At 46.0% G+C, this 13,736-nt stretch overlaps 1 protein-coding gene across 1 annotated transcript in view; it reads left to right on the top strand.

Annotated features, from left to right (window-relative positions):
• LOC137379849 (electrogenic aspartate/glutamate antiporter SLC25A13, mitochondrial) overlaps positions 1 to 13,736 on the top strand; it is a 262,864-nt gene that overhangs the window by 146,074 nt on the left and 103,054 nt on the right. Inside the window, exon 8 of the mRNA XM_068051244.1 lies at positions 9,093 to 9,112. Coding sequence (XP_067907345.1) covers positions 9,093 to 9,112 — 20 coding nt within the window. The remainder of the gene's footprint in view (positions 1 to 9,092; positions 9,113 to 13,736) is intronic.

The following is a 13,736-nucleotide window of genomic DNA, read 5'->3' as shown; positions in this document are numbered from 1 at the left end:
CTTGAAACTGTGTTATGTTTATGTATTTAAACATTATAAGGTAGTCTTCTGATGTAAGGTCACTGACCTGAAACGTTAGCTCTGTTTCTCTCTCCACAGATGCTGCCAGACCTGCTGAGTATTTCCAGCACTTTCTGTTTTTATTTCAGATTTCCAGTATCCGCAGTATTTTCATTTTATTATATAAGATAAAGTCTGGTTGCTAAAATAGTATTTAATTTGGCTGTCAATTGTGCGTTATTGAAGTGCTATTGGAGCAAAAATGCACACTTTTCTTTTCTATTCTAAACCATAATCTATCATTTCAAGTCCATGTTTCAAGTATTAGATTAGATTAGATTAGATTAGATTAGATTAGAGATACAGCACTGAAACAGGCCCTTCGGCCCACCGAGTCTGTGCCGACCATCAACCACCCATTTATTATAATCCTACACTAATCCCATATTCCTACCAAACATCCCCACCTGCCCCTATATTTCCCTACCACCTACCTATACTAGTGACAATTTATAATGGCCAATTTACCTATCAACCTGCAAGTCTTTTGGCTTGTGGGAGGAAACCGGAGCACCCGGAGAAAACCCACGCAGACACAGGGAGAACTTGCAAACTCCACACAGGTAGTACCCGGAATCGAACCCGGGTCCCTGGAGCTGTGAGGCTGCAGTGCTAACCACTGCGCCACTGTGCCGCTCTTTAGCTCTTTGGTATCTTGTTATCGCAGATTCACAAATTTACTAACTTTTTTATTAATATGTTTGCAAATTCAGCAATTACATTAGAATCTTGATTATTCCAGTATCTGCCATTTTTATTCGTTCGTGGGACGTGGGCATTGCTGGCATGTGCGTGTCTTGGAGGGGACTTGTTCCCATGCATCTGCTGCCCATCCCTAACTGCCCTTGAGAAGGTGGTGGTGAGCCACTTTCTTGAACCATTGAAGTCCATGTGGTGTTACAAAGGAAATTCCAAGTTTTTGACCCAGCGACAGTGAAGGACCGGTGATATAGTTCCAATTCAGGATGTGCGTGTCTTGGAGGGGACTTGTTCCCGTGCATCTGCTGCCTTTGTCCTTCTGGATGGTAGTGGTCGTGGATTTGGAAGGTAGTGTTGAAGGAGGGAGGCTTGGTGAGTTGCTATTGTTATGATCGGGTGAACAGGGGTCACAAGGCTCCCCTCCTGTCCTTCTCCTTGTTTGACTGCAACAGGAGTACTGTGTACGTACTGGTCTCCTTATTTAAGGAAGGATGTAAATACGTTGGAGGCAGTACAGAGAAGGTTTACTAGACTAATACCCGGAAAGATTGGACAGGCTAGGCTTGTATCCGCTGGGATTTAGAAGAGTAAGAGGCGACTTGATTGAAACATAAGATCCTGAGGGGTCTTGAGAGGGTGGATGTTGAAAGGATGTTTCCCCTTGTGGGAGAATCTAGAACTGGGGATCACTGTTTAAAAATAAGGGATCACCCATTTAAGACAGAGATGAGGAGAAATTTTTTCTCTCAGAGGGTCGTGAGTTTTTGGAACTCTCGTCCTCAAAAGGCAGTGGAAGCAGAGTCTTTGAATATTTTTAAGGCAGAGGTAGATAGATTCTTGATAAGCAAGGGGGTGGAAGGTTATCGGGGGTAGGTGGAAATGTAGAGTAATCAGTTCAGCCATGGCGGAGCAGGCTCGAAGGGCCGAGTGGCCTACTGCAACTCCTAATTCGTATATTCATAACAGGGTTTATTCCATTTAAAACTGTGGATGTGCTTACCACTTTAGTGAGTGTTTTATCTTTTCCTTTGTTGTGATCATAGAAGAACCAATTGGATAGGTTTTCATGAATTTAAACAAGAAAGAGGTGAGTTTATTGTAACTACAAAAATACTAAACCCGATCTAGATAAAATAAAAACACCATGCTACACTTTCACTCACACACGCACATGAGAATCACACATATAAATAGAGGAAAGAGTGAAAGAAATAGTCTGGTTTGGATTAGAGCACAGAACAAGTAAAAATAATAAACAGTCTGTGGAGTCAGATAAATTCCATTGTCTTCCGGCTGAGTTGTGATCTTGAAGTCTGTGGCTGGTAGATGTGCACTTTGTGGCTGGCCCACCTGGTTCAGGTTTTTCTTGGAGACAGAGTTATAGGTGGCTTTCTTCCCCAGGGTCTCTGTAGCAATGGTAGACTTGTGATGTTCCACAGTTGCAGACAGGTTTCAAACTTGCAATGTTATCTGGAGACAGAGAGAGACACACACACAAACTCCCACTGGGGTCTTGCCTGCTTAGCACTCGAAGCTTATCTGCTTCAAAGTCTCAGGAGCTTGTCGTTTTGCAAAAAAATGCTAGTTTTTCCAAAGATGGGGAGGCAGTCACATGGTTGTTCAGTGTCCTTGTTTGCGATTTAATTAAATTCGAGTCTAGGTATTTTCAATCTCTTTCGAGTCTCATTGTTTCATTGTTCACCTCCTGGAGGTATGACTCCAGTGTTAATGTTCCAAGATGGCTTGGAATGTTTTGCCATTAGAAGTGAAGCTGTTAGTTGATTCCAGATTCATGAGGCATTATCATGGATGCAATCCCGTTAGACATGCGTCTCTAATTCAATGTCCTGGAATGTGAGGTATTTCAATGCAAATTGTGGTGGCCATCTTGGCTGCCAGCTTTTTAAAAGTTAACTGTAGGATCCCAGCTCCTTTTTAAAAGTTCAATGTAGGTTTCCAACTGACAAATTAAAAGTCCTCATTTGGTAAAGCATGTTTTCTTGACATCTTCGCACTTCGCGGAATGAAGTGTGATGACAGGAACATTTCATTACAAGACCATGGGGAAAAAAGCACATTCATTCTCAATTCTCAAACTCACACTTCCCTAGCTTGGTTCTAGTTTAATTTTTTGGAGTTTTGTCATCATCCTTCCTTTGGATGAGGTATCATTACAGAAAATTGTATTTCTTTTGGGTTATGTGTTGTCAAATGGGCTTAGAGTTTCTTGAGGATTAACCTGTAGTACTCGGGGAATATTCATCTCAATAAATATGTGGTTGTTGGTGAAGCTTGTGGTATGCAAATTTCCATTACTGCTGGTGGCATGGTTTCGTGTCTGTTCAAGCTTTAACCGCTTAACTGCTGTTTCCACAACAAATGGCTTTAACCATTCAGGATCCGGCACATCGATAATTCTTATCTCTATCATGATAGTGGGTGATAAATTGTGTTTTAGCCCCTATGAGGTGTTTGAGATTTCCTCCGGGCCCTTGTTCTTGCTGAGTTCTGAATCTAAATTGTTGGGTTTGATTAGTCTTGAATTTGGGACCAGACCATTGGATTCCTCAGTGGGTGGATCCCCACTGACCTAATTTTTTGTTCTCTGGTGATTTACATAAGTACAGTTTACTTTAGGGCATTTTTCCTTCCCTTTTCCCTTTACTTTGGGGAGTTTTTTTTTAAATCTGCCCTATGTTCTCAGGGACATTACTGCTTGCAGGTGTCTGTCATGCTTTCATTGTGGCACTTCAACTAGGTGAGGCATCTCCCTCACTTTTGGCTTGCCCTATTGGGAATTTCCCTTGTCCCTGCAGATTTCTGTAAATGCTTTGAGCAGCCTTAGTAAGGTTCCTCCTTGCTCTGCATTTATATGAGAGTGGCGTGTCAATTTTTCAAACATGTTAGTGTTGGCTAACCAGACAGTAGGGGATTCCATTTGGGAATCTGCCTGGCCCTCCTCTAACATGGAAGGCTCATCCCTGTGTCCCAAAAACCTCTCCTTGCTTGGTTTATGAGGACCTCTCAGCTGATGTCCATGTCCATAAACTAATTCAAAGGGACTAAAGCAAGTGGACTCATTGGGGAGTCCCTGGTGGCAAACAGAAGACATCCTAGCCCTTTGTCCCAGTCGTGGGGGTACTCGTAGCAGGATGCCCTGATCATTGTCTTTAGGGAATGGTGGTACAGTTCCAAAGCTCCTTGTGACTGTGGGTGGTAGGCTGAGCACTTTTAGCTGTGTTATGCCCAAATTATCCACGACTTTTTGCAAAATCCCAGACATGAAATTCGTGCTCTGATCTCGGCAGGCATCCCATATCAGGTGAAGAATTGGGTTAGCTCCTCCACCACTGCCTTGGCAAGGATAGTCCTTAGGGGAATGGCTTTTGGGAATTGGGTAGCCACATCCATAATGGTGAGAAGATACTGGTAGCCCCCTTTTGTTTCCGGCAGGGGTCCCACACAATCCACCAACACTGCTGAAGGATTCCCCAAAAGCCGGTATGGGAATTAGGTGTGCAGGTTTCATTGTAGGTTGGGGCTTCCCCACAATCTGGCACGTGTGGCAAGGTTTACAGAACTCCACCACATCTCGGAGTCTTGGCCAGTCAAAATGCTGTCTTATACCAAAATGCTGTCATATACCAAAATGTCCAGCCATTGGAAGTTTGTGGGCTATTCTTAGTATTTCTTTACGATACCTCGGCAGAACCACTATCTGGTGAATTACTGTCCACTCTTCATATGCAGGCCCGTGAGGAGGTCTTCACTTCCTCATCAGCACCTCATTCTTTAAATAGTAGCACTTTGGGGCTCCCTCTGCTTCAGCTTCGGTTTGGGCAGCCTGTGCTAACTTTTTTAATACTGGGTTAGCTTGCTGAGCCTCGACCAAGGAAGACCTGTTTAACCCATCCTTTGGGTCCTCTACATTCCCAAAGAAGGTTTCAGATAACCAGACAGCAGGATCTGTCTGCAGTGCCAGTTCAGCTTCCTTTGATGAAGCTTCTTTGGCCATGACTGGGTCACCACACAGTCAGGCAAAATGCCAGGGACCTTCGCCTGCAATTGCTCTGTCTCCCTGACCTCCTTTGGTCTCTCTAAAACCACTGAGGAAGCTACCACCTTTGCCCCCGCCATATCATTGCCCAGGAGCAGGTCGACCCCATCCACAGGTAAATTAGGGACAATCCCCAAGGTTACCAGTCCTGATACAAGCTTGCACTCCAGGTGCACATGGTATAAAGGGCATATACTTTCCTCCGATACCATTCACTAGCACTCTAGCATTCAATGTAATGTCTGGGGGAAAGGTCATGCCTTTTTCCAGCAGAAGGGATTGGGTGGTCCCTGTATCCCTAAGTATGACTATGGGCTTGCTTGCCTCATTCAAAGGGTATGGGGTCACTTTTCCGTGGGACACAAAATCCTGGTAACTTTCAGAGATTTTGTTAAGTTTTCCTGCACTCACAGCAGTATGTTCACTGGGTCTTACTGCCACAGTTAAAGCCACAGCCTGGTCTGCTGTGCTTTCCGTCAGGGCCCCTTTTCCTGAACTGGTCTGGTGTGCCCTGATTAATCACGCAGGTTTTCCCCGTAACTTCCAGCAGTCAGCTTGAAGGTGATCTGCCTTGTTACAATTGAAACACACAGGCTTTCAGGTGTCACTGCTGCTCTTAACACCGTCCTTTTTGGCCTGAGGAGGGCCCGCTGTGTGTCCAGCTTTCCCTTCTCGCCCATTGCTGTTTAGGCTCCTATCACTCTCCCGCCTTTTATCCTTTTCAGGTTTTTGGGGGTGATTAGAGAAGGGTTTCCCTAGGGGTAAGGGTGTGTGGGCAAGCGTAAATTCATCAGCAAGGGTTGTGGCCTGCCTGCTCTTGGAACCTTTTATTCCTTTATGTGGGTTTAAATGGAAAGGGGGAGTAAGTTTTTGAACTGTCCGAGAAGGATCACCACTCTGAGGTTTTCATATATGGAATGTATCTTGAGTCCCTGTATCCACTGGTCGAAAGCAAGCTGCTTAACTCTTTCACACTTAAGGTAAGTTTGTTCAGGCATCTTTCGGAGGGTTCGGAATTTTTGGCAGTACGCATCTGCCACTAGCTCATATGTACCCAGGATAGCATTTTTAGTCATCTCATTATCTGATGAACACTCATCTGGCAACAGTGAATAAACCTCATGGGTTTTTCCTGTTAGTTTGCTTTGCAATAACAGTGTCCAGCTCTCTGTCAGCCACTTCAGCTTTTCAAAAGAGATGAAAAATGCCTCCCTATACCCCTCATTGAACTTTGGTATCAACTAGGAGAACTTCAAGAGCTCAGTACTCGACCCTGAGCTAGTGGTAGCTCCCTCACTAGCCATGCCTTCACTGGGTGTATTGGGTCTTCCCCTAGTTAATTTGAGCTGCCTTAACTTACTTTGGAAGGCTCTTTCTTTTTCCATTTCCTAAAACACTCTCTCCTCTGTCTCTCTCTGGAAAGCTCTTTTTCCCTTTCTTGATACTCTCTCTTGTCTTTCTCTGGAAAGCTCTTCCATCACTTTACTGATGATAGAGAGTAGGCTGATGGGGCGGTAATTGGCCGGGTTGGATTTGTCCTGCTTTTTGTGTACAGGACGTAGCTGGGCAATTTTCCACATTGCAGGGTAGATGCCAGTGTTGTAGTTGTACTGGAACAGCTTGGCTAGGGAGCACAGGTCTTCAGTACTATTGCCGGAATATTGTCAGGGCCCATAGCTTTTGCAGTATCCAGTGCCTTCAGTCGTTTCTTGATATCACGCTGAGTGAATCGAATTGGCTGAAGACTGGCATCTGTGATGCTGGGGACTTCAGGAGGAGGCTGAGATGGATCATCCACTTGGCACTTCTGGCTGAAGATTGTTGCAAATACTTCAACCTTACCTTTTGCACTGATGTGCTGGGCTCCTCCATTATTGAGGATGGGGATATTTGAGGAGCCAACTTCTCCAGTTAGTTGTTTAATTGTCCACCACCATTCACGGCTGGATGTGGCAGGACTGCAGAGCTTAGATCTGATCCGTTGGTTATGGGATCGCTTGGCTCTGTCTATCGCATGCTGCTTACGCAGTTTGACACGCAGATAGTCCTGTGTTGTAGCTTCACCAGGTTGACACCTCATTTTGAGGTATGCCTGGTGCTGCTCCTGGCATGCCCTTCAGCACTCTTCATTGAACCAGGGTTGGTCTCCTGGCTTGATGGTAATGTTGGAGTGGGGGATATGCCGGGCCATGAGATTACAGATTGTGGTTGAGCACAATTCTGCTGCTGCTGATGGCCCACAGCGCCTCATGGATGCCCAGTTTTGCATTGCTAGATCTGTTCGAAATCTATCCCATTTAGCACGGTGATAGTGCCACACAACACAATGGACGGTATCCTCAATGTGAAGGCGGGACGTCGTCTCCACAAGGACTGTGCGGTGGTCACTCCTACCAATACAGTCATGGACAGAAGCATCTGCAGCAGACAGATTGGTGAGGACGAGGTCAAGTACGTTTTTCCCTCGTGTTGGTTCCCCCACCAGCTGCCGCAGACGCAGACTAGCAGCTATGTCCTTTAGGACTCGGCCAGCTCGGTCAGTAGTGGTGCTACCGAGCCACTCTTGGTGATGGGCATTGAAGTCCCCCACCCAGAGTACATTTTGTGCCCTTGTCACCCTCAGTACTTCCTCCAAGTGGTGGAGTACTGAGTCATCAGCTGAGGGAGGGCGGTAGGTGGTAATCAATAGGAGGTTACCTTGCCCATGTTTGACCTGATGGCATGAGACTTCATAGGGTTCGGAGTCGATGTTGAGGATACCCAGGGCAACTCCCTCCCTACTGTATACCACTGTCACGCCACCTCTGCTGGGTCTGTCCTGTCGGTGGGACAGGATATACCCAGGGATAGTGATGGCAGTGTCTGGGACATTGTCTGTAAGGTATGGTTCCATGAGAATGACTATGTCAGGCTGTTGCTTGACTAGTCTGTGGGACAGCTCTCCCAACTATGACAAAAGCTCCCAGATGTTAGTAAGGAGGACTTTGCAGGGTCGACAGGGCTGTGTTTGCCATTGTCGTTTCCGGTGCCTAGGTCGATGCCGGGTGGTCCGTCCGGTTTCATTCCTTTTTATTGACTTCGTAGCGGTTAGGTACAACTGAGTGGCTTGCTAGGCCATTTCAGAGGGCATGTGAGAGTTAACCACATTGCTGTGGGTCTGGAGTCACATGTAGGCCAGACCAGGTAAGGACAGCAGATTTCCTTCCCTAAAGGACATTAGTGAATCAGATGGGTTTTTACAATAATCGACAATGGTTTCATGGCCATCATTAGACTAGCTTTTATTTCCAGATTTATTAATTAAATTCAAATTCCACCTTCTGCTGTGGTGGGATTCGAACCCATGTCCCCAGAGAAATACCTTGGGTCTCTGGTCCAGTGATAATACCACTACGCCACCGCCAACCCTATGGGGGTGGGTAAATTCCATTGTACCTTAGCCAGTGTTACTTTGTCTTTTGCTGATGGTAAACCTGTTTCTGAGACTTCAGATTCAAGTGCAAAATGGTTAGCCACATGTTTAAGGACTTCAGGCTTCTCTAGCTATTGGACGGATAGTAATCCCTAACTGCCCAGCTACATTCCTCAACTCTTCAATAGATAGAGCATTTCACCTGTCCCAAGTTACCTTACTGTGGTGTAGGAAGGTATCAGCCTCGAATGTGGCCATGTTAGTACCCTAGCAGCGAAAACCACAAGAAAACCTGTATTGAATTTTTAATTTTTGATAGGGATCAATTTGGTATCCCACTTCTAATTTCTTGTTTATCTTTGGGTAACGATCATGGATTCAAGCTCCCAAATTTCTGTTACAATCTGGTGAGGAGGGGTCACAAAGATCCCCTCTTGTCCTCCTTGTTTGACCGCAACAGGGTTTATTCCTTTAAGACAGTGGATGTGCTTACCACTTCAGTGAGTGTTTTACCTTTTACCTTTGTTGTGCTTGTAAAAGAATCAATCGAACAGGTTTTCTTTAATTTAAACAAGAAAGAGGTGTTTTTATTGTACTTACGAAAAAACTAAACCCGATCTAGATAAAATAATAAAACTACGCTACACTTTCACTCACATGCACACAAGAATCACATGCACAGATATTGTACAGAGTGATAGGAAATAGTCTGGTTTGGATTCGAGTCCAGAACAGGTAAAAATAATGTACAGTCTGTGGGGGTGGGTAAATTCTGTTGTCTTCCGCCTGAAGTTGTGATCTTGAAGTCTCTGGCTGGTAAAAGTGCACTTTGTGGTTGGCCCACCTGGTTCAGGTTTTTCTCAGAGACAGAATCTTCCCCTGGGGTCTCTGTTTGTAGGAATGATAGACTTGGATGTTCCACAGTCGCAGACAGGTTTCAAACTTGCAATGTTATCTGGAGACAGAGAGAGAGACGCACACACACACCGCCCCCACTGGGGTCGTGTCTGGTTAGCACTCAAAGCTTGTCTGTTTCAAAGTCTCAGGAGCTTGTCGTTTTGCAAAAGACTGCTAGTTTTTCCACAGATGGGGAGGCAGTCACATGATTGTCCAGTGTCCTTGTTTGCAAATTAATTAGATTCAAGTCTAGATATTTTCAATCTCTCTTGAGTTTCATTGTTCACCCCCTGGAGGTATGAATCCTCTGTTAATGTTCCAAGATAGCTTTGAATGTTTTACCATTTGAATTGAAGCTGTTAACTGATTCCAGATTCATGAGGCTTTGTCCTGGACGCAACCTAGTTAGACATGCTTCTCCAATTCAATGTCCTGGAATGTGAGGTATTTCAATGCAAATTGTGGTGGCCATCTTGGCTGCCAGCTTTTCAAAAGTTAACTGTAGGATCCCAGCTCCTTTTTAAAAGTTCAATGTAGGTTTTCAACTGATGAATTGAAAATTCTCATTTGGTATTGCATGATTTCTTGACACAGTAGTACATCTTGTAGCTATTACACAGTGCTGCCACTGTGTGCAGATGGGGGAGGGAGTGAATGTTTAAGGTGATGGATGGGGTGCCGCTCAAGCGGACTGCTTTGTCTTGGATGGTGTTTACTTTCTTGAGTGTTGTTAGAACTGCACTCATCGAGGCAAGTGGAGAGTATTCCATGACACTCCTGACTTATGCCTTGTAGATGATGGACAGGCTTTGGGGAATCAGGAGGTGAGTTACTCGCCACAGAATTCCCAGCTTCTGACCTGCTCTTGTAGCCACAGTATTTATATGGCTGGTGCAGTTGTGTTTCTGGTGAATGGTAACCCCCCAGGATATTGATGGTAGTAGATTCAGCGATGGTAATGCCATGAATGCCAAGGAGAGATAGTTAGATTCTCTCTTGTCTGAGATAGTCATTGCCTGGCACTTGTGTGGTCCGAATGTTACGTGCCACTTTTCAGCCTAAGTCTGAATGTTGTCCAGGTCTTGCTGCATGCGAGCACGGTCTACTTCAGTATCTGAGGAGTCGCGAGTGGTACTGTACACTGTGCAATCATCGGTGGACATCCCCACTTCTGATCGTATGATACAAGGTAGGTCATTGATGAAACAGGGCCCAGGACACTAACTTGAGGAACTCCTGCAGTGATTCCCTGGGGCTGAGATGATTGGCCTCCAACAATCACAACCATCTTCCTTTGTGCTAGGTATGAATCCAACCAATGGAGAGATTTCCCCTGATTCCCATTGACTCCAATTTTGCTAGGGCTCCTTAATGCCACATTCAGGCAAATGCTGCCTTGATGTCAGGGTTAGTCACTCTCACCTCACCTTTGGAGTTCAGCTTTTTTGTCCATGTTTAGATCAAGGCTGTGATGAAGTCTGGAGCCGAGTGGCCCTGGTGGAACCCAAACTGAGCATTGGTGAGCCTGTTATTTCTGAGTAAGTGCTGCTTGATAGCACTGTTGATGACCCCTTTCATCATTTTGCTGATGATTGAGTATACTGATGGGGCAGTAATTGGCCAGATTGGATTTGTCCTGCTTTTTATTGACAGGGCATACCTGAGCAATTTTCTGCATTATTGAGTAGATGCCAGTGTTGTAGCTGTATTGGAACAGCTTGGCTAGGGGTGCAGCTAGTTCTAGAGCACAAATCCTCAGTACTACAGCCAGGATGTTGTCAGGATGTTGCTGTATCCAGTTCCTTCAGCTGTTTCTTGATATCATGTGGAATGAATCGAATTGGCTGAAGGCTGGCATCTGTGGTGCATCAAGATGGATCATCCACTCAACACTTCTGGCTGAGGCTGGTTGCAAATGTTTCAGCCTTGTCTTTTGCACTGACATGGTGGGCTCCCCCATCGTTGAGGATGGGGACGTTTGTGGAGCCAACTCCTGTGGTTAGTTGTTTAATTGTCCACCACCATTCACGAGTGGATATGGCAGGACTGCAGAGCTTTTATCTGATCCATTGGTTGTAGGATCACTTAGCTCTGTCTATAGCATGCTGCTTCCACTTTTTTGCATGCATATAGTCCTGTGTTGTAGCTTGATCAGGTTGGTGCCTCATTTTTAGCTATGCCTGGTGCAGCTGTTGACATATTCGCCTGCACTCCTCATTGAATCAGGGTTGATCCCCTGGCCTGATGGTAATGGTAGAGTGAGAGATATACCAGGCAATGAGGTTACAGATTGTGGTTGAATACAATTTTGCTGCTTCTGATGGGCAACAGTGCCTCATGGATGCCCAGTTTTGAACTGCTGGATCTGCTCTGAACCTGTCCCATTTAGCATGGTAATCATGCCGCACAACACAATGCAGGATATCCTCAGTACGAAGACGGGACTTTGCCTCCATAAGGACTGTGTGGTGGTTGCTTCTAGCAATGCTGTTGTGGACAGATACATGTGCGACAGGTAAATTGGGGAGGACGAAGCCAAGTTGGTTTCTCCTTCTTGTTGATTCTCTCACCACCTGCAGCAGGAATAATCTGGCAGATATCTCTTTCAGGACTCGACCAGCTCAATCAGTAGTGGTGCTACCGAGCCACTCTTGGTGATGGGCATTGAAGTCCCCACCCAGAGTACATTCTGTGCCCTTGCTACCCTCAATGCTTCTTCCAATGGTGTTCAACATGGAGGAGCAATAATTTATCAGCTGAGGGAGGGCAGTAGATGGTCATCAGCAGGAAGTTTCCTTGCCCATGTTTGACTTGATGCCATGAGACTTCATGGGGTCCGGAGTCAATGTTGTGGACTCCCATGGCCACTTCCTCCTGACTGTATACCACTGTGCTGCATGGTCCATCTGGTTTTATTCTCTTGACCTCTCTGTAGCATTTTGATGAAACTGAGTGGCTTACTAGGTCATTTCAAAGGACAGTTAAGAGTCAACTGCATTGCTGTGGGTCTGGAGTAATGTGGATCAGACTGTGCAAGAACAGCAGATTTTCATCCCTGTAGGAAATTAGTGAACCAGATAGATTTTTATGACAATCCGGTAGTTTCATGGTCACCATTACTAAGACCAACTTTTTATTCCAGATGTATTAATTAATTGAATTTAAATTCCACCAGCCGCCATGGTGAGATTTGAACACGTGTCTCTGGAGCATTAGTCTGGGCTTCTGAATTACTAGTCCTGTAACATTACCACTCTGCTGCCTTTTGATTATGCACAAATATTTTTGTGGCAGTAAAGCCCAAGTTGAAGTTAGGGCTACATTGAGAGCAGTTAGGGCTGAGTGAGGAGAAAAAATGTTTTGAGAAAGATGCTTCATACAAAAACTAGTTCATCTTATGTGAAAGAAAGTGATTACATAATTCAAATGGTGGGCTCAACAAGAACCTGCATTTGTATTGTGCTTTTAATGTAGGAAATGTTCAAACGCACTGAACAGAAAGGTATTCAGACAAGGGCTGGAATTTTATGCTGCTCCCTCCCCACTCCCCCTGGAGCGGGCTGGGAGGCGGTGGGGGGGCATAAAATCGGGTGGGATGATCAGGGCGCTGTGCCTGTCGCCTGTACATCTCTGCTGGTATTTTATCAGTGGCAGGGGAGGTGGTGGGCGACCTGCCTGCCCTAAGATCAATTGAGGCCCTAAAGTGGCTAATTAATGACCACCTTAGGACCTTTTCCCGCCGCCTCTGGTGTTTTACCAGCAGCAGATGGGCACTTTGCCACCTGGGGATGCTGCCCAGTAAAATCAGGCAGCCTCTCTGTGGCCACGGGTGGTGTGATCCTTCCCGATCGGTGCCCACAGAGGGTCCTCCCAGCTATGTGCTACCCCTGCTGGAAGACCCCTCCACACCCTTGCGATTGACCTCTAACCCTTTGCCAGGGCCTGCCTAATGGATCCCAGCAATCCCCAAACCCACTTATCTGCACTCTGGGCCTCCTCGATGGCTGCTCGAGGGACTGCTGCAGTTCCAGCAGTGGCCACTGCTCCTGGTAGCACTGTTGGTGCTGAAAAGTTGCTGGCCTTCTGATTGGCTGGCAGCTCTTAGAGGCGGGACATCCTGCCTTGGAGGGTTGGAAGCCATAACCTCAGACAATTAACTGCATCGTGGCTTCTGGGCAGGGGGAGGCGGGCTCATTTCCAACTTTCCAGCCAGTGGGCAGGGCATTGTTAAATCCCAGCCAAGGTGTAGGGAGGAAATTCCTGAGCTTAGGGCCTAGATTGCTGCAAACACGACTGTCTGTGGTTTGGTGAAGGGATTTCAGGATGCATAAGCAGTCCTAACTGGAGGAACATACAGTTCTCAGAGGGTTGTAGAGCTGGAAGAGGTTACAGAGATTGTGTGTGGCCATGAAGGGATTTAAACATGGGTGTTTGAAATATAAATTTGAGGCATTTGGGGGAATAACTATGATGCTGGTTCCTGTCACAGAGTCATTTACTGCACAGAAGGAGGCCATTCAGCCCATCGAGTCGATGCCGGCTCTCCACAGAGCTATTCAGTTGGTCTTACTCCCCCGCTCGATCCCTGTAGCCCTGCAAGTTTATTTCCTT

This window comes from Heterodontus francisci, chromosome 2, assembly GCF_036365525.1.
Source record: "Heterodontus francisci isolate sHetFra1 chromosome 2, sHetFra1.hap1, whole genome shotgun sequence".
Classification (NCBI taxonomy): Eukaryota; Metazoa; Chordata; class Chondrichthyes; order Heterodontiformes; family Heterodontidae; genus Heterodontus; species Heterodontus francisci.
This window is presented reverse-complemented; position numbering and strand designations above follow the sequence as displayed.